This window comes from Salmo salar, chromosome 01 (genome assembly GCF_965601325.2).
Source record: "Salmo salar chromosome 01, fSalSal1, whole genome shotgun sequence".
Lineage (NCBI taxonomy): Eukaryota > Metazoa > Chordata > Actinopteri > Salmoniformes > Salmonidae > Salmo > Salmo salar.
This window is the reverse complement of record NC_138291.1, coordinates 54,857,293-54,877,958: the sequence shown is the minus strand read 5'-3', so window position 1 is coordinate 54,877,958 and position 20,666 is coordinate 54,857,293. Positions and strand designations below refer to the sequence as shown.

The window sequence follows — 20,666 nt, the reverse complement described above, 5'->3', positions numbered from 1 at the left end:
GTGCTAAATAGATTTTTCTCAGATGCTAGAACAGCTGTCGGGACCTTGAATGTTTTGAGCGCTGTGTTAGCTAGCAAAATTGTGCTGTCTTTAGTTTGGCTAGCAGGCAAAAACAAGGATGGCCCTATAGGCTAAATACATCTGCCAAAACGTCTTCTATTAACTGAGAAAACCACTGCAAATGGTTCAAACATATTTCCTCGTTTAGGGGCTCATCTGGATCAGTGAAGGACTGATAAAAATGCAAGGACGAAAATCAAAACGCACAAATCGTTTTGTGTTCTGTACGTCAGATTACAACAGAAGTAACCAAGGTGAAACTACCTAAATGCGCTGTAATTTCGATGCTTAATATCATGACTTTGATTAAAGATAAAAAATGTATGTGCAACTTTTACAAGTTTGGAATCAGACAGTGTTACTGTTCATAACATTATCTACATAATGTTTACATTTCGCAGATCCGTTTTCTGGGTCACGGAACAACAGAGTTTTGGTGGGTGGCCCTTGGACTATTATGTCAGTCATCGTCAGTCACAAAGAGGGTGTCTTGTCCTGCTCCTGCTCCCAAATACAATCATCAGCAACAGAGCGTTAGGTAGGTACAATTCGGACACCAATGTGTGTGCAATTGCAACGGTAATAATATGGCTAAATGGTTTGCCTTGAGTGGTAGGTTTTGACACCCTTATGTAGGTGTCATAACTAGCCATAAAAGAATGCATGTAACAGGTCTAAATGTAGGCGTCATGACATTGTTATGACAAGTTATGTCAGCTCTTATGACATGGTTATGACCGTATTAGATGTTATGACACTATAAAGTAAAGTGCTACCGCTGAGTTTAGAGTATTCTGATGTGCTGGATGGAGCCGTAGAACAAAAGTATGGCTGCATAAACTAATATGACACATCAATAAAACATAATACAGCATCAGTAAATAGGATATGGCAAGACGGAGTGTGAAAAACATTGCTTGTATCGAACTTCATATTTTAGTGTGGACAGACCAACATACCCCTCCTGCTGGCAAGGGATAGAGCCGGCAGCATTGATGTCTGACCCCCTTGGAGAACGGGTGCACTCTTTTAGCATCTGACAGAGCCACCAGACAGAAGGGAGATCACATAAGCACCAGTGGTGTCTCTCCAGACAGGCAGCTTTGGCTGCTGTTTAAAGCCTGATCAATGAGGAAACATGACCCGTGACAATCTGAAATGTGCCGATTCTCTGTGGCATGGAATGGCAAGTGATCTGACAGAATGGTTCTAAGAAAACACAAAGTATCCATCCATAATAACCATGATGAACATAGTAATATGTTTCTCTGCTGTTTATGTTGAATAATCACACTTGTGAAACGGCATCTTACATACAGCACAACTCCTGTGAGAACTGCTACGATAAGCATATGATTTACTGGCTGCCTCTACAGCCTAATCAAACCGTTGAACACTGAACAGTGGTAAAATACAGGAAGAGCTCTTTGACTTCAGCTTGCTGACTCTTGTGATTTCGGCCCCTTTTGCTGCAGGCACTACCTTCAACGTCCAAATCCATTAGTGATTTCTGTACTACTAAAGCGGCGCTCGAGGGAAACCATTTCCCTGCATTAATGTCCTTCCACCGCAGCGAATCAAACGCTTTGCCTAATGCCTCAGTCTACCTTAGCATGCTCTCTAAATAACTCAGGTTAGGAGCTGGAGAGCAGCACAAAGAACCAAGGGTGAAAAAGATCCCATTCCACCGTTACATTTTTAAAGCAAAACTATTTATTATCAAGTACAGTAATATCAAACGAAAGTTAAATCAGGTTCACAAATGAGTTTTTCCACAATCTGCATCACTTCACTTTTGGCAGGTACAGTACAGAGAACTACTTCAATCTTGGGGATTTTTCCATGTTAGTTTGTAAGTTCTTGCTTCGTAAATGTGGAACTGCTCTGCTGACACCAGAGCAGAGTAAAAGGCGATTGACAGGGGTGCTTGGGTGTCAGAGTTCGTAAAGTGCTTCTCCCCCTATAACACTGGTCAGTCAGTCCTTGAACAGTCATATGTGGGCTAGGGGAAACTAGTCCTCATAGGTAGAGGGGTGAACTGCCTTACTGCCAGTCAAAGGAGCGCTTCACCAGCCGGTAGAAGTTATGGTTGTGCTCCCGTAGGAAGGAGCGTAGCTGCTGCAGCACGGTACCGTTGACGGCCGGGTGGGGACGCCCTTTGGACTCGTGCAGGCAGCGCTCTCGCCCTTCACTCCGGATGCAGTAGAACCCCTTGGTCTGGTTGAAGTAGAAGTTGGAGGACATTATCCTGGGGGCCAGGTTGAGAAAACGCTCCACCTTCTGTAGCTCAGGCAACGGGTCCCGGATCAAAGTATCCCCATCCACGATGTGGATCTGCTCTAGGGGGAAATAGCGCAACCAGTTGCGCATGTGCATGTCGTAGAGGCTCCGCTGGATGGCCTTATAGCGGATGTTGAGGGCTCCGCTGCGCACCAGCAGGTTCTCAATGGCCTGCACTGGCTTGTGGTTCTCCAGGCGGTTGAAGTAGACCTGGGTGTAGTCTGAGATGACACGTTCAGTTGGGTCCCGCAAGATCAGCAGCAGCTTGATGGAGGAGTTCATGGCACGGATGCGTTCTGGCGCCAAGGCAGAGGTGAAGTAGCCTGGCGTCTTCTCCACTGTGATCTGGTGTGGGTAGGAATATGGCATCAGCTCACGGTACCAGTCAAAGCCCTTAGCGTAGTTCTCGTCCCAGTCGAAAAAGTGCACCTCTGTGGCAGCGGCAGCGACCTCAGGGTGGATGTCCAGCATTTCCAGCAGGGCGCGTGTGCCCCCCTTGCGCACCCCAATGATGATGCTGTGGGGGGCACATTTACTAGTCCCCAGGGGTGGAGACAGAGTGTCATTAGCTGCGAGTCCAGGGCCTAGATCCAAACTCTGAAGAAAATCTAGTGGGGCAGCATATGCCTGGAAAACCAAGAGGAACACTGCTACCAGCAAGCAGGCCATGGTGAGGGAGGGTGATGAGAAGATGGTCAGAGAGAGAGAGGAGATCAGAGAAGGATGTCCTGTTGTTTAGCTGTGGATCAGAGCCATCTCTCTGAGATCAAAGATGACAGGAAAGGAGAAGGGAGCGGTTTTCATCTGCCATTGAACATCAGAAGGAGGATGAGGAGGAGAAACCACAGCCAGTCCGAAGCACATCTGGAGAGACAGAAGACAAGAAGAAAAGAAATGGACTTAGATCTTCCCATCTGAATAGCTAGCATAGGCCCAAAGCACTTTCTTATTTTACCTGACAAAGCTTTCTAGTAATTCATAGAATGTATGTCTGACTCAAGTGATTCCTCTCCTTCGGTTATCATTATTCATCTCCCTTCGCGTCTCTCATTTTGTCCTTCTATCTCCCTCTCAGATCTCTCCTTCCCATATCAAGAGTCACTTACGTTTAGTTCTATGCTGTAATTTCACAGGAATATATCATTTTTTTGCTCATTACAAAATGTGGGCCAGATATGTGAGAGCGTGACTCGGGGTCAAAACACAGAGGTCACACTACTTCATCTTGTTTTACCGGGTCATAATCCTCACTCAAATCAATACAGTCAATATCCGCCCTGGAACATTTCAATCCAGACAGCTGAGGTAGGTTTTAAGGACAAATTGTGGCTGTAGAAATAAGAGGAGTTTTCAGTTCTGGATAACTTAGACTTTCCATACACGTGAAGCAAGATCAAAAGCAAGGCCAAGTGAAGGATGTTATGTATTGGGACAAAGTATTTATGTTCTAGTGGGTTTCCGTAGCCTTAGTTCTAACGCTAAGTATCATGGGCATTGAAGTGGGTTGTTGAGAGTAGACTTCCTGAAGTAATGTAAGATGCACAACTTTCCAGTACATACGCTCGTTGCATCTAAAACGATTTCTCCATCCTCATTCCTGCGTGAGTCTAAACTTAATCTGAAGAGTCAAGATACCTTTTTGTTGTAAGACTAGGACGGGAGGACTAGGATTTAAAATACTGGATATACTGAACAGTTGAATCCTTCTGACCTTAAAAGTCTTCTCAAATACTTTCACGAGGAAAACATTTCTCCATGACAGTCAAAATAACTGCTCTGCTGCATAAACATCCAACAAAAACCAAAAGGTCATGGTAAGTCTCTATAAATATTACTTTATTATTTCCACTTTGCTGTTTCCCAATATTTAGTCAACCACTACCATGGCTATGATTGAATAAACACAAAGCTATTGCTAAGGAACAACAACAGTCACAGCTCACTCTGGATGAAGCCTCCCACTCCCTAAACAGCAGAGGACAAATCTGTTCCCCACTTCCCAGAGGGTTGTCTGTTCCCACAGAGCCACTACCAGCCTCCCCCTCTCTCTAATCAGCTCTTCCCATTGCAGACTGAAGGGAGTGATACCTGGACCGCCATAAAGCTCCAATCTCTGGCCAGGGGGCTGTGGATGTTAAGTATGGGGCTGGGTATGGGGTTATGGATGGAGATAGAGCTGGGGCTAGGTAGCTGTGGGTATGGGAATAAGGCTGGGGGCTCGGCCAAGATGTGGAGTTGAGGGCTTGGGCTAGGTATAAGGTCTGGGGCCGGGGTTAAGAATGAGGGCTGGGGCATGGACTAGGTATGGGGGCTAGGGCTATAGGGGATGCAGCCCTGGGGACTGGACCTTCCCAGAAGCACTGTGGATAAAGAAAAGGTGCTCTACTCTGAATGTCAGCGCAGGGAGCCACTTACGCGCTGTGACAGGCACGACTGCCTGTCAGCGCTTCCATGGCGGAGAGCTGCCAAGTCCAATGCTAACAGCCAGGCAGTCAGGCGACCTTCCTGTCTTATCCAATTCCCCTCACTCCCTCAGCACACCGCCACCTGGAATGAGCCATTGTTTCACATCCCACTGAGCCGCATTGCTTTATTCAAGACTTGATGCATATCTTCAGGTTTTCATTCATCACACAGCCGGCCCGGCACACTGTCAGCATCTGGCAGAGCCTTTAACTAAAAATATTGGACTATTGGAGATAGAAACGGAATACCGGCAGATTACAGACAAGAGACTGGCAATATACTTAGTACAGAACTAAGTAGGAAGTCACATTGCAGTTGGCTGAATAAAACAAGATATTGAATATACTTGCCATTGTAAAAAAAAATAAAAAAAACATGAAATAAAAATGCCCATTAACACCTGCATGCTTTACATCTGCAATCATTTAGCTATGCCTACCTACGTCTATCACACACGCGGCGCTGATCTTCTGTGATCTCAGGCTTATTACCTCATAGCATTATCACGGAGAGCCTGAGCTAGTGTAGGTCATGGTTCGACCCTATTATTCATCATCCTAGGAGGCACAGAGGGAGAAGCCACAGGTTTCCTGCTCCACAGGAAGCCAACTCCCACTAATTAGTCAAACCAGCCAGTCATCTATATCTAAGGCACGGTCTAGAATAGATCCCGACCGATATGCGATTTTTGGGTCCGATACCAATTTTAGGGAGGCAAAAGTCACCGATGACCAATGTATCTCCTGATATGTTTTTTAGAGGTGGAATGAAAAACCTCTATCAATTGAGCTCTAAAGGATTAAAATGTATATTACATCACCAAATGTATGTGGACACCTGCTTGTCGAACATCTCATTCCAAAATCATGGGCATTAATATGGAGTTGGTCCACCCTTTGCTGCTGTAACAGCCTCCACTCATCTGGGAAGGCTTTCCACTAGATGTTGGAACATTGCTGTGGGGACTTGACACCATTCAGCCACAAGAGCCTTAGTGACGTTGGGCAATGATGTTGGGTGATTAGGCCTGGCTCACAGTTGGCGTTCCAGTTCATCCCAAAGGTGTTGGATGGGGTTGAGGTCAGGGCTCTGTGCAGGCCAGTTGATTTCTTCCACACCGATATCTACAAAACATTTCTGTATGGACCTCTGCACGGGGGCATTGTCAAGGTGAAACAGGAAAGGGCCTTCCCCAAACTGTTGCCACAAAGTTGGAAGCACAGAACCGTCTAGAATGTCACTAATTTGAAGGGGTGTCCACATACTTCTGCATATACAGTATAGTGTACACTAAATTATGATTTCAATAGTAACATATTTGTGGTTTACAGGATATACACCAAAAATAAACTATATCCTCTATAAATACGACAGTAAAAGTTTAGTGCACCTTCTTAGGTACAACTTAAAGATGTGTCTTTCTATGGTAGTGGATAAGAAGTATCCAAAAGTCTTTGTGCTAAACCACCACAAGGGTTGGTTGGCTGATTGAATTAAACTGTCTCAAAGTAAATCTGCACTGCTCACAAATAAGCATAAGCATTGAAATGCAGTAACAGCCTCCACTCATCTGGGAAGGCTTTCCACTAGATGTTGGAACATTGCTGTGGGGACTTGACACCATTCAGCCACAAGAGCCTTAGTGACGTTGGGCAATGATGTTGGGTGATTAGGCCTGGCTCACAGTTGGCGTTCCAGTTCATCCCAAAGGTGTTGGATGGGGTTGAGGTCAGGGCTCTGTGCAGGCCAGTTGATTTCTTCCACACCGATATCTACAAAACATTTCTGTATGGACCTCTGCACGGGGGCATTGTCAAGGTGAAACAGGAAAGGGCCTTCCCCAAACTGTTGCCACAAAGTTGGAAGCACAGAACCGTCTAGAATGTCACTAATTTGAAGGGGTGTCCACATACTTCTGCATATACAGTATAGTGTACACTAAATTATGATTTCAATAGTAACATATTTGTGGTTTACAGGATATACACCAAAAATAAACTATATCCTCTATAAATACGACAGTAAAAGTTTAGTGCACCTTCTTAGGTACAATTTAAAGATGTGTCTTTCTATGGTAGTGGATAAGAAGTATCCAAAAGTCTTTGTGCTAAACCACCACAAGGGTTGGTTGGCTGATTGAATTAAACTGTCTCAAAGTAAATCTGCACTGCTCACAAATAAGCATAAGCATTGAAATGCAGTAACATGGCGTTCATAATAGGTGTCAGCATCAGCATTTGCTTCGAGTAGATCTACTACAGTTTTCAAAACAGCCAAAGGTCATGTAAACACAGTGGCGTGTATTCATGAATGCCAAGGGAAGCCAGGCATCTCCAAAAAATAAAAAAAGAATGTATATCGTCTATCTGTGTTTCATACATTTCCTTCAATTCGCAAGAGGCTGAATGTACCCCACTGGAGATAACATCCAGGCTAACGAAACAGCACCCCTCTGTCTCAGTATGTGTTGCGTATCTGATGCTGTCTGGCCAAAAAGAGGATGACATTGCTGCTGTCCATAGCATTGAATTCAAGGGAAGCCAGCGGGCATTTGGCCTCGCTTGATAAAAAAAAAAAAAAAATAACAACCAATCAGCATTGGGGCAAACTGAGTGTGAATTTAGCTGTGAATGATCCTGGCGCACAAAAAAAAAAAAAAAAAAAAAAAATATAACTCAAGGGAAGCCAGTTTGGATTCAGACCATTGACGACATATCAGAAGTCAAACGTCATTAACAGAAAAAAAACGTGAATTGTTGCATCTCGTTGTGTTGTTGTACACCGGAGGCTAGCTAAAATTGTCCCTTTCCTAAATTAGCCATGGATGGAGATAGGGATTTGGACTTGTGGTTTTACTTAATTCTCCATACAGACCAATGATTATAATGGCGATTCTGAACCAACCATTACATTCATACACTGTTTCCCTAACCTGAGAGGATGGAAGTGCAACATGTAGCTAGATGTAGCATGCTAATTTAAACTAGTTGGCCTGGCGCATCGTTGCCCATGAAAGGAAGCTAGGCTTGTGAGCAAGCATTTTAGCCAGGTAGCCTAGTACAACAAAAATGTAAAGCCTTTAAAGCCTGTAGTCCTAGACCATTTAGGCAACATGACACACATATTGAACTTATGTTGACTGGACTAAATTGTTTTTGGTATATTTTAGTTGTCACTATTAGACTAAGCAATAGTTGTTTAGTAGTCCGAAAGTGTTGGAAATATTACCTTGCTTGACCATGCTGTAGGTCAAGTAACTGTTTGTTACATGCAAAATGTTTTGTGGACTTCACCAGACAGATGTTTCTCTCCAGTTTTGTAATGAAACAAATGTGTGGATGAATTTATTCTGCCACTGTCTTCTTATTGTCTCCACCTTAGGCCTGTATATCACGGTGTCAAGGCATATGAACACATAGCTTGTACTATGGCTTTTTTTCTGGCTTGGCTTCACCAGTGATTTTACCCACGCACCGCCACTGTGTAAACAAAGACTTTATGCAACCTTGCAATGAGAGGGTCAGTGCTATGCGGGGTCCTTGGGAAGTACCCTAAACCCTTACTCTAAACTTAACCCTTACCTAACCCTAACCTTAACTATTTAAAAAGTCAACTTAACGAGTACCGTTTGGAACATCCCAAGGATTCCGCATAGCACAGACCATGAGAGTATGCTATGACAAGCTAGCGGTTTATTACGACAATGTTTTCTTACAGAACCCATGTGTACTGTACATTAAAATGTTTAGCCAATACATTTTGTATTGAATAACAGTGCATCTTCAAATGACGTGTTGATGACTGAAAATATTTATGTAGGCAAATGCTTGCCACACTCCTTTAAGTCACACGTTCTAATTAAGCTAGCTAATTTTCCCCCAACACCGGACTAACTTCGGACACTCTCTAGCGGTTAAAGGTTTAAATCACCTCGAGCTCAACATTTAAATGGACTGGAAAATAACGGTAAGTTTTGCGACTAAAGACACCCTTCTAGCTGGCTGACCACTGATTTTCATTGCAATTAGTGAGACACACAAAGCATCCAATGCTGCTTTTTGACTAACAACAGTGTTACACCAGTGTATACACCCTTATATTATACTAGGGAAATCGTTTCCATAGCTAGTGCTGGCAGTGAGGACTTGTGAAGAGCAGAATCAACAACCTCTGCATAAATCAAAACAGCTGCTTTGTGAGAAGATATTCAAGTTCACAGTTAGCCATTTTTATGTAAATGCAGGCTGAAAAGTACCAGCGGCCTGACTGACTGCAAGTGAGAGCAGGTCCTGAGCCTTTTGGGTAACACACTGAGATAAATCCTGTATGGAAATAGGCCACATAAGTAGAAGTGCTGATCTAGGATCAGGTCGCACCAGGCAAAATAATTTGATCTTTTATGATCTAAAATTAAAAACGGATCCTAGATCAGCACTTTGTGCGAACTCTTTGTGAATACTGGTCTAGATAAGACAAGTTGACCCTAGAACCCTGGCACATAAACTATTGCAGAATAATTACTGGGGACTGAAACAGGGGAGTTGGGAGACACTGTGACCCTGTCCAATGTCACCCCTGGACAGGGCCAGCCAGGAAGGAGCTTACCCAACCACTCTGAGGTAGTGGCTGTGTGGCTAGCAGAGCCAGACGTCTGCTTAGCAGATCTGATAGAGGCACAACGTTATTTGAATGACAATTCAGTCCACTTGACAATTCAAACAGAATTAGGTATCCTTCATGCTGATGATTTGTAAAATTTGAGACAGAAAACAATACAGTACAAATACATTAAAACAAACTTTGCAATGTAACAGATACAGATGTGCATGAGGTGGTTTAAAATAATACAATTACAGATTGTTACAGTGGTTCTTCCTTTAAAAGTTGCATCATACTGCAATACACCTTGCAGGCTGCAGCAGAATTCTATGGCACGTTATTTAAGTGTCAGCCATTGTTGCCATTAATGCTAGTTTGACCACCAGAGGGCATCTTTGAGAACTATTTGACAGTTTTTAATATTGGCTGTACTAGAGAATTTAAAACCTTTTTTGTAAGAACATAGTATATGGGATTGATTTTAAGAAATGTAATTAATTTTATTAATATTATAGTGTTTCTATTCCAAGAAAAACGAAACCATTAAGGGCTGTACAATGTGACCGTTCGGGAGTAGGCTACTAAGAGCAAAATACTACTACTATTACCACACCCTGATTGTAGGCTAACCAATACCCAAACAGAGATTAATAAAAAATAAAAATCTAATTGATTTATCAAGACCAGTCCGAAATGGTGCTGAAATAGTTGACCACACGCATGTAGGCTATTGCTTCAAATCCTATTATAACAATTGGATGACTTTGGGTGTTCCAGTCAGCAACAATTTGTTGCCTTCACTAGCCTACTTTACTCTGAAAAATTCATCTGTAACTTGAGAAACTGACGATACAACAACGCAACAAATACATTGATCTCAGCAAGGTTTTACTCATGGTCGTGGAGCTGAGGGAATGTGCAACTTAAATGTAGCTGAGATGTGCTGTACAGGAGTTGAAATAAACATCTGCATTTTGAAAGTATTTATCGTTATTTTATTAACGAAAGCATAAAGATGTCGATGAACAGATACTGTGTAAAACTTTAGAGCACTTAAGCATCGTATACATTGCAAGTCGGGGGGATTTTCACCCCTATAGCAGCCAGGCTATTAAACTAATCGCTGGATAACAGATCGGCCCTCGGAACTATCTTCAATATGCTTTAAATTCCACAATGTCACAAATAATTGAACACACAACATGAGCAGATTAACTTGATTAAAAAAATAACTATATTTTGGAGAAGATTGTTTCAAATAACCGAATGTGAGAGTTGGAATCTGAATAAAGGGAAAAAGGCCATTCTTGAACATGGGGTGAGACATTCTTATTAATTTGTAAATAAAGCCAGTTGGTTATTTACAATAATTTATGTTTTTAGGGGGAGAGAAACCAAAAGTCATCCGTGCCTATTTAAAATTTTTTTTATAATTGTCAGTCCACATGTCAAGTGAGATACCCCATTGCATTTACCCAAGTTCTCTTAACTCCAGGACCACCGACAGTTTTTGTTGTTGATGCCTGATGCAGGACTCTAGTGCCAGAGGAGAGACTCAGACTGAAAACTCCTCCATTAATTGCCACAGTTTAGACTACCGATAGATGAGCATTCTAACTCCCTCTTGTGATAGTGTGGTGCAATGACAGAATGCCACCATCTACTACAAACGGTCGCGGCATAAGCTCGTAACTTTTAAAGGAAGAACCACTGTAGCTCTATCCATGCTTTACCTGAAAATGTTTATCTGATATTATAGCTAGCTAATTGATGTTGTTCTAGCTAGCTCACCCAATGATCATGATGTTGTGGCTGTAGCATTTAACAGACACTAGAAAAACAACAAGCTAGCTGTAGCAGACAGACATTTTCAAAAGCAGCTCATATAGCAAGCCAATAAAATGAACAGCATTGGTTTGACATTGACATCTCAGGGCCATTCAAGATTAAAAAAAAAAAAAAGATTTCTCAGATTCTATTTCTGTAGCAGGTAGCTTATCTCGTCTGGGCACTGCATCAGCCAAATGAAGCAACTGCACATTTAATGTTCTTCCCCATCTCCTCTCGTCTTGATGCTACAGGGAGCTAGCCTGTTCTCCTCAAAAACATTATTAGCAACCTAGATAACATTAGCTATCTTGAGCACAGATCTCAGCTTGCTAACTAGCTAAGCCAACCAACTACACACCACATATACACAGAGCAAACAATTATTTTCTAAACTAATTTGTCTCAACCAAATGACATGTACATAGCCAGACCTATTGCACTGTTACACAACATAAGAACCACTAGATACAGGCTAGCCAGAAATCTCTAATGCTAGCTAACTAAAGGGATACTTTGGGATTTCGGCAGAGGCCCTTTATCTACTTCCCTAGAGTCAGATGAACTAGTGGATACAATTTTTGTGTCTCTGTGTCCAGTATTAAGTAAGTTAGAGGTAGTTTTGTGAGCCAATGCTAACTAGCGCAATGACTGGAAGTCTATGGATATCTACTAGCAAATACCCATAGACTTCGTCATTGCGCTAATGCTAGTTAGCAATTGCACTAACGCTAGTTAGAAACATCCATCAAAATCCCAAAGTATCTCTGGGGTATTACTATTCATATGTAGGTATGCAGATATACCCTTTTCAATGCAAAGACTAATCAAACAGTGGAATCTGACTGGAATAGGATCAAGGACCTCATTGTTGTGGTTCCGGAGCCGTCTTGGAGCAGAGATACAGATACCTTCCCTGAATAGTAAAGTTCGTGGACTTGTATTGTTAATAAGTCTGCAGCAAAGCAAAGTCTTATTAGGGCAGAGGATCCTGTGTTGGACATACAGTGGCTGAACAGAGAGTGATATGGGGAAACGCTCTGTAACACACTGCTAGACTGACTTACGCTTTACATTTTACTTTACTAGCCCTCGGCCTGGCTCCGGGGGCTTGTTACAGTGTTGCCGTGGTGAGCAGTAGCCTAGCGGAGTGGACACCAACTGATTATAGATAGGTGGGACTGAAGTCCAATCAAACGCACCACTGCTCCTCCTGCTGAGGAAACCAACTGCAGCACACACACAGTGAGGTAAGGCCATGGAGCTATCCTTCTTCATAACTCCATCTTTCTCCCCCTCCATCTCGTTCATTTTGTCGTCACTCTGTCACCTGCATTGGGAGTATTAGTATTAGGGAGTATTAGACCTCAAACCCACTGTCCCTTTACCTAGAGTAAAAGAGACTCATCCTCAGCTTTCTCTATATTTCAAACACCCTATTGTTCTCCCTCTCAAATGCCTGATGGCCGGTTCAAACACATATGGAAATCCCACAAACACGCAATGCCTTTATCTGAGATAAAATGCAGTCCTTGACCCTAACTGTCTATTTTCAATTGCCGTCGCTCCCTCTGTCTCCCCTCGTCTCTCCGTCTATCCCATACTTTAACTGCATAAACAGGGTGGAACAAATTTGACTCCACTCCAGTTATCCCTCCCACACTCTTTCACAAACTCTGTGAGACCATATCAACAGTATGGCTTTTAAATAATGGATACATTATTTGCAGAGCGATCACTGGGTATAATAAACAAATTCTCTATGACCTCCCTAGCTTAAATTGTATGATGTAGAACGAATCATATATTCTTTCTCACACACACACCGAATGTGTTCCTTTATATGAATATATACAAATAAAAAATAAAAAACTTACATTGGCAGGCAAATCTACTTTGTTCTGCCAGTGATGTCACAAATTCCTCCTAAACTGGGTACAAAACATTATTCAAAGCACAATGAATAATTCAGTTTTATTTTCCAGGTTTATGACATTTTCATTTGGATATGGTATTGTAAGGCAGGACTTAAAAAGCACTTCATGAAACACAGGACTTACTCCTATGTAGGTCCCTCCTCTCCACACAAAGACAGTTAACACTACAGAACATTTACAAGAGTTATCAAAAAAAATACCTGCGGATACAAATCTCACTGTGCACAGACATCAATTCAACGTCTATTCCACATTGGTTCAACGCAATTTTATTCAAATGATGCGTGTGACCAAATAGGATATTACCGAAGTGTTAAGCTGCAAATTTCACACATCTCGTACCGCTTTCTCATACCACCTACTGTGCGTAGGTAGCGTCCGAGAATAGCCTACTTCTAGATTTACCTCCCTCCGAGTAGAAGAATGTAAGCAGCTCTGTTTTCTTCCGTTTGGTTCCTAATGAACAGCGCATTCGGAAAGTATTCAGACCCCTAACCTTTCTCAACATCTTGTTACGTTACATCACTCTAAAAAAAATGTTATCCTCAACCTACATACAATTCTCCATGAGAAAACATTTTACATTTTTTTTATTTATGCAAGTCATAAACAGAAATAACTTACTTGCATAAGTATTCAGACCCTTTGCTATGAAACTCGAAATTGAGCTCCGGTGCATCCCGTTCCCATTGATCATCCTTAAGATGTTTCTACAACTTGGAGTACACCTGTGGTAAATTCAATTGATGGGACATGATTTGGAAAGGCACAGACCTGTCTATATAAGGTCCCACAGTTGACAGTGCATGTCATCTCATGAACAGCGTTCATCCTCCACTGGCCTGCTGGCCCCCCTACCTCTGAGGAAGCACAGTTCCCGCTCAGCCCAGTCAAAACTGTTCGCTGCTCTGGCACCCCAATGGTGGAGCAAGCTCCCTCACGACGCCAGGACAGCGGAGTCAATCACCACCTTCCGGAGACACCTGAAACCCCACCTCTAAGGAATACCTAGGATAGGATAAAGTAATCCTTCTAACCCCCCCCCCCCCCTTAAAAGATTTAGATGCACTATTGTAAAGTGGTTGTTCCACTGGATATCATAAGGTGAATGCACCATTTTGTAAGTCGCTCTGGATAAGAGCGTCTGCTAAATGACTTAAATGTAATGTAAATGTAATGTCAGAGCAAAAACCAAGCCATGAGGCCGAAGGAATTGTCTGTAGAGCTCCGAGACAGGATTGTGTCGAGGCACAGATCTGGGGAAGGGTACCAAAACATTTCTGCAGCATTGAAGGTCCCCAAGAACACAGTGGCCTCCATCATTCTTAAATGGAAGACGTTTGGAACCACCAAGACTCTTCCTAGAGCTGGCCACCCGGCGAAATCGGGGGAGAAGGGCCTTGGTCAGGGAGGTGACCAAGAACCTGATGGTCACTCTTGACAGAGCTCCAGAGTTCCTCTGAGGAGATGGGAGAACCTTCCAGAAGGACAAGCATCTCTGCAGCACTCCACCAATCAGGCCTTTATGGTAGAGTGGCCAGACAGAAGTTACTCCTCAGTAAAAGGCACATGAGAGCCCACTTGGAGTTTGCCAAAAGGCACCCAAAGGACTCGCTGGTCTGATAAAACAAAGAACTGAACTCTTTGGCCTGAATGCCAAGTGTTATGTCTGGAAGAAACCTGGCACCATCCCTATGGTGAAGCATGGTGGTGGCAGCATCATGCTGTGGGGATGTTTTTCAGTGGCAGGGACTGGGAGACTAGTCAGGATCGAGAGAAAGATGAACAGAGCGAAGTACAGAGAGATCCTTGATGAAAACCTGCTCCAGAGCGCTCAGAACCTCAGACTGGGGCAAAGGTTCCCCTTCCAACAGGACAACGACCCTAAGCACACAGCCAAGACAACGCAGGAGTGGCTTCGGTCTCTAAATGTCCTTGAGTGGCCCAGCCAGAGTCCGGACTTGAACCCAAACATCTCTGGAGAGACCTGAAAATCCTCATCCAACCTGACAGAACTTGAGAGGATCTACAGATAACAATGGGAGAACCTCCCCAAATACAGGTGTGCCAAGCTTGTAGCGTCATACCCAAGAAGACTCGAGAATGTAATCACTGCCAAAGGTGCTTCAACAAAGTACTGAGTAAAGGGTCTGAATACTTATGTAAATGTGATTTCAGTTTATTTTTAAAACATTTGCAAACATTTCTAAAAGCCTGTTTTTGCTTTGTCGTTATGAGGTATTGCATGTAGATTTATGAGGGAATTATTATTATTTTTTGAATAAGGCTGTAACTTAATTTTTTGGGGAAAAAGACAAGAGGTCTGAATACTTTCCGAATGCACTGCATCTTTGTTAGCCTTTGGAATTCTAAAATATGGACCTTGTAGCATTCATAAGGGCATGAAATCAGCTGAAGACAAGGCAGGTTGACGTACTCAGAGTCGATTTATTCACAGGTCTTGGTGATCCAAAAGGTGAAAGCGCCATATCATACAAAATATTCAAGTAGAATTATAATTTTCTGTTATTCAACATTCTGACTCCAAAGCATAAAGCGTAGGCCACGTAGCCTATTTCTGTGTGTACTGGAGGTGCGCACGCTCCTATTATGCACAACAAAAATGACAGACAGGAATTACGCCGCGTTCAAAACAACTGGGAACTCTGAAAAATACGAGATCAAATCATGACGTCAGTGATCTTCAGGTCGGAGCTTTAGAAAGTGGCCCGAGTTGGATGACCATTCAAAAGTGATTTTGCCCAGGTTCCTGGTTGTTACGAACACACTAAAGTTAGAGATTTCTGAGTTCCCATTTCTGAGTTTGCAGTTCTTTTGAACACGGCAACAGACAGTGAACTACGACATAACCCAGGAAAGAGAAATATGAAGGAAACCATACATTGAATTAAATTAACAGAACTTCTACCTCATGAGTCTTTGTGAACGTTCATGTGCCCTATAAACATCGCGCCCACTCAGAGGGTAGCATATTGACCACACCGTTCGCGTTACGTGCGCTGCAAAATAAAATGTACACATAGGAATAAATTGTTGAATAACATCTAACTGCTCTCGTGCATCAACGAGTGTCTGCGTTGCAAGTCCCGCCTCTCCCATCTCCTCATTGGTTTTTAGGAACATATACCCACATGGGTGATTGAAAGATGAACTGAGGTCCACACTCCAGTCCAGTTGGTGGTGGTAACGCACCTTAAAGTTGGTTGCCAACCACCATATAAAGTCCAAAGAAGAAAGAGACTGAAGGAGGAGAGATTACTAGAAACTAACTAGGTTTACCCTTTTATCTGTGAATTAATTGTCGAAGTAGAGGACCGTGTAAATTTCAGGTAAAATAAAAACCCAATGTTTATATCCCAGAACAAATTAGCTAGCAACAGCAAGCTAGCTAGCTAAATTGGCTTAAAAATATTTAATACTTTTTGACCTGTCCCCAAATGAATATAGTTGGTTCAGAGTTAGTTTTGATATTTCAATCTGCATGTCCTGATCATGTCTGGATGGACAAAATCAACATGCATGCGATATCGCACGCAGACGCATGCGTGCACCCGGTCTAGTCAGCATTTAAGAAAATGGTTTGCTATAAAATGAAAATGTATCGTAGGCCTATCAAACACTAAATGGAAATGTCTTCGTGTTCCGATAAACGGTACGGGGTGGAATGACAAAATGCTAACAATTATTGTAGTAATAGATGGAATATAGATTTACCACATAGGGCCTATGAATTTAAATGTGTGAAAGCAACAGAAAACATTTCAACAAGAGAAAAATTGTTACTCTCCGCCCCTATGGTGTGTCATCATCACAGTAATAATTCATTTTAACAACAAATTCCAAAGTAAATTATACATTTCAAGAAATTGTTACATACCAAAAGACCAGTAGGCCTATGCTAGTATTTGTTACCCCATCGCTGGCGAGTTTGCAAAGTAAACAGTTAATATTCTCGAGCACCAATTTTCTTTGGAGACGCATATTTATTTATTATGGCAATCCTCTCCCCCTAAAATTTGATGTTTGCGCTGCACACCATCCTATAGCTGTAGAGCCAATCAGCAATCTGTTCGCTAGCTCACCTGACCTGTGTTGATTGACAGTTTGCTTGTCCAATCAGAGTGCGCGTTTCACTAGCCAATCTGTTGCAGGTTTGGGCGATGCTGTGGCTACGGTCTCTGGCGGCATGTAAGGTAATCCAAGTAGACTCAGTGCCACAAAATTAGTGACAAAACATTACAAAACCTGGACAGATAATTTCAAGTCAAAGTCCCCAAGTCAAGTGAATTTATATTCTGTCAAGTCGAGTCCCAGGTCATTAAATGTGTGACTTGAGTCAGACTCGAGTCCACAACTCTGTTTACTTGATATTGCTACATTGACATTTGCCAGTAATGAGGAATGTTTAAGAATACAGTAAAACCCAATTAACATAAGAGTTCTGTGTAAACAAGGCCACATTAATTTCAATGTTTAAAAAGGCTTTGTGTCACTCCACCATTCCTCCCATAATAGCTCTCTATTTTCGAGAAAATGATTAAGCGCCAGAGAAAGAGTACATTTTCATAGGAAGTACAGACAACCTGTTCAACAGGCCAGGTACTTGAGACATTCCTTGAATACATTATTTGCAAGCAGCATATATTCAAAAGGTCACACAAGAAGGGGCTTAAGAGATAAGGAAGGGAGGTAGGAGACTGCTGCTCTCTCATCAACATCATCACGTTAGAGTTGGACAATGTATACCTACAGGGCCCCCTGGTGGTCAACAAATAAACCTTTGGCCATTTCTACCCACCCGTCACTCACCATTATGTGAAACCTGGCTTGTCAGACTAGCATTAATTCAGAAAGACCCAAAAATCGATGCATGCCTTGCTGCAACTCAAACCCACAAACAACTAACTTGATCCCAGTCTTCAAGTTTCACCCCTCTGAAGCAACCAGTATCTTAAGATGTCCATCTCTTGATGAAGATTGCACCACAGAACACACATAAATAGAATGAATAGATTGTATTTCTATGGCACCACATACAGACTTCCAACACCATATGCTGAATTCTGAATGATAATGGCGATGGAAGAAAATCTTGTTTGGGCTGAAATTGGCGAGCTGTTGGCAGCGCTAGCTTGGAAAAAACTATTTGGCTATTTCTGGAGCGCGTGAGTAAGGCAATGACCTAATCCAAACCCACTTGTCAGCCGAGGCATTCATTATGTGATGCCGAGAGTGGGTAATCTGCCATTAACTGGTACACTCAGATACACATGTCCTCAGCGCAGACACTAATTGTGGCATTTTAACTAATCTTTTGCTCTGCTCTTTGTTCAGTTCACTGCAATGGACTTTACTGTTGAGAGCAACATCTCCCAATTAGACACCTGTCTACCCACCACCATCTGTAGCTATCAGCACTTGGCTGGTTCTCAGTATGTGTGTGTGTGCATGCATGTGTTTGCCCACAACATAGATCCATGACGATCCATCTAAATGCCAGAAGGCAGTTGTAGGGATAGTCTACAGCACTTTAAGGTGTACAGTATTCCAAATGAGTATGCCCCCAGCAAGCACTAAACTTTTGTGGGTTTGGAAACTGACTAGATAACCTGGCAGCCAATATGACCCAACATATCCATGCCATCGAATCACCCCTTACCAGTGGTGTAAAGTACTTAAGTAAAAATAAAGTACTACTATTTATATTTTGGACAACTTTTACTCCATTACATTCCTAAAGAAAATAATGTAATTTCTACTCCATACATTTTCCCTGACACCCTAATGTACTTGTTACATTTTGAATGCTTAGCAGGACAAGAAACTGGCCCAATTCACAGACTTATCAAGAGAAAAAACCTGGTCATCCCTACTGCATCTGATCTGGCAGACTCACTAAAAACAAATGCTTTGTTTGTAAATGATGTCTGAGTGTTGGAGTATACCCCTGGTTATCTGTAAATTTAAAAAGCAAGAAAACCGTACCGCCCGGTATGCTTCATATAAGGAATCTGAAATTATTTATATTTCTAGTTGATACTTAAGTATATTTTAGAAATTACATTTACTTTTGATACTGAAGTATATTTAAAAACCAAATACTTTTAGACGTCACTCAAGTAGTATTTTACTGGGTGACTTTCACTTGAGTCATTTTCTATTAAGGTTTCTTTACTTTTACTCATGTAGGGAAATTGGGTACTTTTTCCAACACTGTCCCTTACTCTAAAACAATGGAGATATATATATATGATAAACAGACATGGAAATGGATGATAGGTCTACCCTGCATCACATAGAATATGCATGCTGTACCATATACTCCCAAAGTTGCTACGACATTTGTCAAATGTCTGACGATTTACATTTAACATCATCAACTGACATAACCCACATTTCCATCCACAGTTTTTACGCGAGCAACGTCATACCATATAAAAACTAATTACGACAGTTGTGATGGAAACAGGAAGTTTCAGTACAATTTTAGAAAATGCGACTGTTGGGTCGGTAAAATTACTTATGCGAGAAATGGCAGTTAAATCTTTATGCGCAAATATTGATATAATAATAATCATCATATCGAAGACAACTTGGAGTCACGCTATGATACGGTGTGTGGTTCTCCCACTACAACTCGTGAAACCATGCAGTTTATTAGGCTACAGATTAAATAAATTATGATGAACTTCACAGGGTGGTGAAAGTCATTTTGGAGACGAGGATCTTATTCTGGTGACATAATGATCGATGCTTGACTGCAGTTTGAGAAAAAAATTAAAATAATTCCTCGCTCTTATCCATAATAATCTCATTATGTAGATTAGCCTACCCCCACTTGTATCTGCGAGCTGTTGGTTAGAGCACCCATGCCAAGACCAGAGTAGGCACATTTGCAATTGAACACAACGGTTTGGGACAAAATTAAAATTGGTAGAGTTGAAAATGCGATGGAAACACTTTGAACTTTAGACTTTTATTCGGTACATGAAATTGTAAGTGAAAATGTACATTTAGAATTAGAATATTTGCATGAAAATCAGGTCACCAATTGGATGGAAACCTAACTACTGTCTAAATTCCCCAGAGGCATTCTGGCAGTCAAAAACAGGCCGATTTACTCATCACCCCTGGATTGGTAGAGGCAGCTATCAGAACCCACGCGGACACACTCATGGAATCTGTCTACAGTCGGTCAGACATAGTGACACTGAGGAAAGACTCCAATAATAGTGGTCAGATGAGCTTCATTCTACCTGGCAGTTCTGATAAAACATTTAGGTAAGACGAAGACGCAAGCATGCACAAAGATACAAGAAGGCACACAGAGACAAAGACAGAGACACAAGCATTTAAACAAACACACATTATCGCATCATGCATCTTTAGGTCTTTTCAAAAGAGTCTTATCTCCAATTTGAGGTTCTCATATAGTAATTGGTCCAAAGTTTTCTAAAAGTTAATAAAAAAATCTGA

At 42.0% G+C, this 20,666-nt stretch overlaps 1 protein-coding gene across 1 annotated transcript in view; it reads right to left on the bottom strand.

Annotated features, from left to right (window-relative positions):
* Positions 1 to 1,319: 1,319 nt before the first annotated feature.
* Positions 1,320 to 20,666, bottom strand: part of LOC106604920 (heparan sulfate glucosamine 3-O-sulfotransferase 1) — a 68,465-nt gene continuing 49,118 nt past the window's right edge. The window contains exon 2 of the mRNA XM_014200059.3: positions 1,320 to 3,204. Within this exon, the coding sequence (XP_014055534.1) occupies positions 2,104 to 3,009 (906 nt within the window). The 5' untranslated portion in view covers positions 3,010 to 3,204 and the 3' untranslated portion in view covers positions 1,320 to 2,103. The remainder of the gene's footprint in view (positions 3,205 to 20,666) is intronic.